General features: G+C 33.6%; 1 protein-coding gene across 1 annotated transcript in view; it reads right to left on the bottom strand.

Moving 5' to 3' along the window:
* Nucleotides 1-2,318, bottom strand: part of hydin (HYDIN, axonemal central pair apparatus protein) — a 120,906-nt gene that overhangs the window by 47,525 nt on the left and 71,063 nt on the right. The window contains exons 44-47 of the mRNA XM_015402595.1: nucleotides 1,876-1,995; nucleotides 1,637-1,796; nucleotides 1,386-1,558; nucleotides 485-683 (exon numbers count right to left, since the gene is read on the bottom strand). Coding sequence (XP_015258081.1) covers nucleotides 485-683; nucleotides 1,386-1,558; nucleotides 1,637-1,796; nucleotides 1,876-1,995 — 652 coding nt within the window. The remainder of the gene's footprint in view (nucleotides 1-484; nucleotides 684-1,385; nucleotides 1,559-1,636; nucleotides 1,797-1,875; nucleotides 1,996-2,318) is intronic.

Below are 2,318 nucleotides of genomic sequence, written 5' to 3'. Positions count from 1 at the left end.
AGAAACATCTTCAAACTTGGAAACCAAGTCCAGTGGATTGCTTTTTGACTTTTTTGGAATGACTATGACCTGGATGACTGAGACTCTTTACCAGCGTCTTCTAATCTCAAACAGTCCAAATATGTAAAAAGTTATTTTACATATTGTGATTGCTCTTTATACTTTTGCTTATGAACAATGTGAGCGACTGGAAACCAAAGGCCAGTAAAGAAATATTTTTTTGTTATTTCAAATCTTCTTTTTTTTTTTTACTTTATAAACCTGTTTAGAAAAAAAAAAGATCAATGATGTATATAAGCTTAAGCACTCAGCTGTCTTTTTTTATTTATTGTAGTCATGTTTAATTTTAAACATTTAACATAAAGAATTATCTAAAAGAACAGTAATTATAACACAATCTTGAATTGTGTATGAAAAATTATTATCAGGGCTGGTGCATACGTTTAAAGTTTGCTGTCGTTTAGATAAATAAGTTTCACTTTACCTCGAGGCGTAATTGTTTCTTAACGAGGACTGGTTTCTTGGCACTAAATTGCGCATGTAGATGAAAGGAGGAGTTTGGCTGAATGACGCCTTGTTCTTGATGTATCATAAACTCATCTCCCAAATCGTCTACACCCTGCAGTGTCCAAGACAGTGGTAACATTGTCTTATTATGCATCGTGATGCGTCGTCTGTCAATCCTGTATAAAAAAAAAGTAGTGAAAAACTTGTGAAAAAGTGTTGTAAATACCATTACTAAGACATTCTTTGACAAATAATTTAAATTAAAGTAAATGTATTATTCTACTATGAACTTCTACTATGTAGTTACAGTAGAATAAAAGTGCTAACCCTAAAACAGAAAAAAGTCCATGAAGCCTTCATGACAAATATTCATGACAGCATAGCAGACATAATTCTCAGAATTTATATACCGGTAAAGCAAACATATAAAGCAATTCCTAAAACTAGAAGAATTTAGTCAGTTAAAGATCAAATTGTAACATAAAACGGTATGTGGAAAATGGGAATATGTGATTAAAAAATCTACAAGAAGAAAAATAAAACATTTTTAATTGCTTTAACTATAATGAGTAAAACTTTCATATATAGATTAAAATAACAATGACTAAAACTAAAGAGCATTTTCACCTCAAAAACAGACTATGACTAAAATCTGGCCAAAACGGGGAAAAAAGGCAACATTTTCACAATGAATAACAGAATGTTTTTGCACATTTCAAAGTTGTTGTAACTTATGTCCAAGGAAAATAAAATTTAAAATATTTTAATACTATGTCTGCGATGGAGATAGGCACCAGCACCCCTCATGACCCCACTTGGGATAATCGTAATGGAAAATGGATGGATGGATTATTAATTACTGTGTCAGCTATATTCACCTGTGCAGCAGAATTCTGCCAAAGTTTAAATTGTTGGTCTCCAGCTCCAGTTGTGGACAGACGCCCCAGCAGGAAAAGTTTATAATGACAGGCTCAGGATTGTCCTTTATGTTGCAAACTAAGCTGTCTTTTATCTGTCCCGGAGTGGTTGGGAATGCCCAGACTGTCATCACCTGATTAAGACAAAACACATTAACGTGCACATTTTGGCACTTTATCTCGTAGAACTAATCATGTTCTTGCAGTAGTACTTCTTGTTGTCCAGGTTTGAGCTTCATTGTAGGAGGATCAAACAGATAAGTTGTGGCCTGAGTGTCATGCTGGAAACTGAACTGGACCTCTGCCTCCAATGCACAGTTGTTATGAATTACCAGCCTCTGAGAGTTCTCTGAAAATTGAATTTTCTTGTATCTAAAGATAAAATATGAAAATATGGCATTAAAATGAAAACCCCTGATACAATAATGCAGATAATATTTTTTTCTCTTACTTTTCTCGTGTCTTGCTGTAAAGCAAAGGTCCAAACTCAAAATAACCAGGTTTGATTACGTAGGTCTTCTGAAGGTCTTCTTTCTCTTGTGCTGCCTTCTTGCTGTGAGTAAAAAGTGTCCTGTAAAAATATTAAAGATGTAGCATTTATATTTAAATGTGGTCTGTAGATTGCTGTATAAACAGCAATGTTAAGTGGGAAGGATCAAGGGTGACACTGACTCAATTTATAAACCTGCTTGCTTTTTTCTACACATTTTTAGGACACCCACATTTAAAATGAAACTCTCTATTCAACCTATAGTTTACCATCCAGGATGGGAGAAGAAAACGGTGAAGGATCAAAGAAAATGTGCTGAATACCTTTACAAACATTTTAAGACCTTTCGTTTGCAGGTAATTTAGAAAAACAACAGTTAATTAATTCATATTTCTTTCTTTCTT

The sequence above is a fragment of the Cyprinodon variegatus genome, unplaced genomic scaffold (genome assembly GCF_000732505.1).
Source record: "Cyprinodon variegatus isolate N-32 unplaced genomic scaffold, C_variegatus-1.0 Scaffold1373, whole genome shotgun sequence".
NCBI lineage: Eukaryota > Metazoa > Chordata > Actinopteri > Cyprinodontiformes > Cyprinodontidae > Cyprinodon > Cyprinodon variegatus.
The sequence above is the reverse complement of the archived record's forward strand: the minus strand, read 5'-3'. Positions and strand labels throughout refer to the sequence as shown.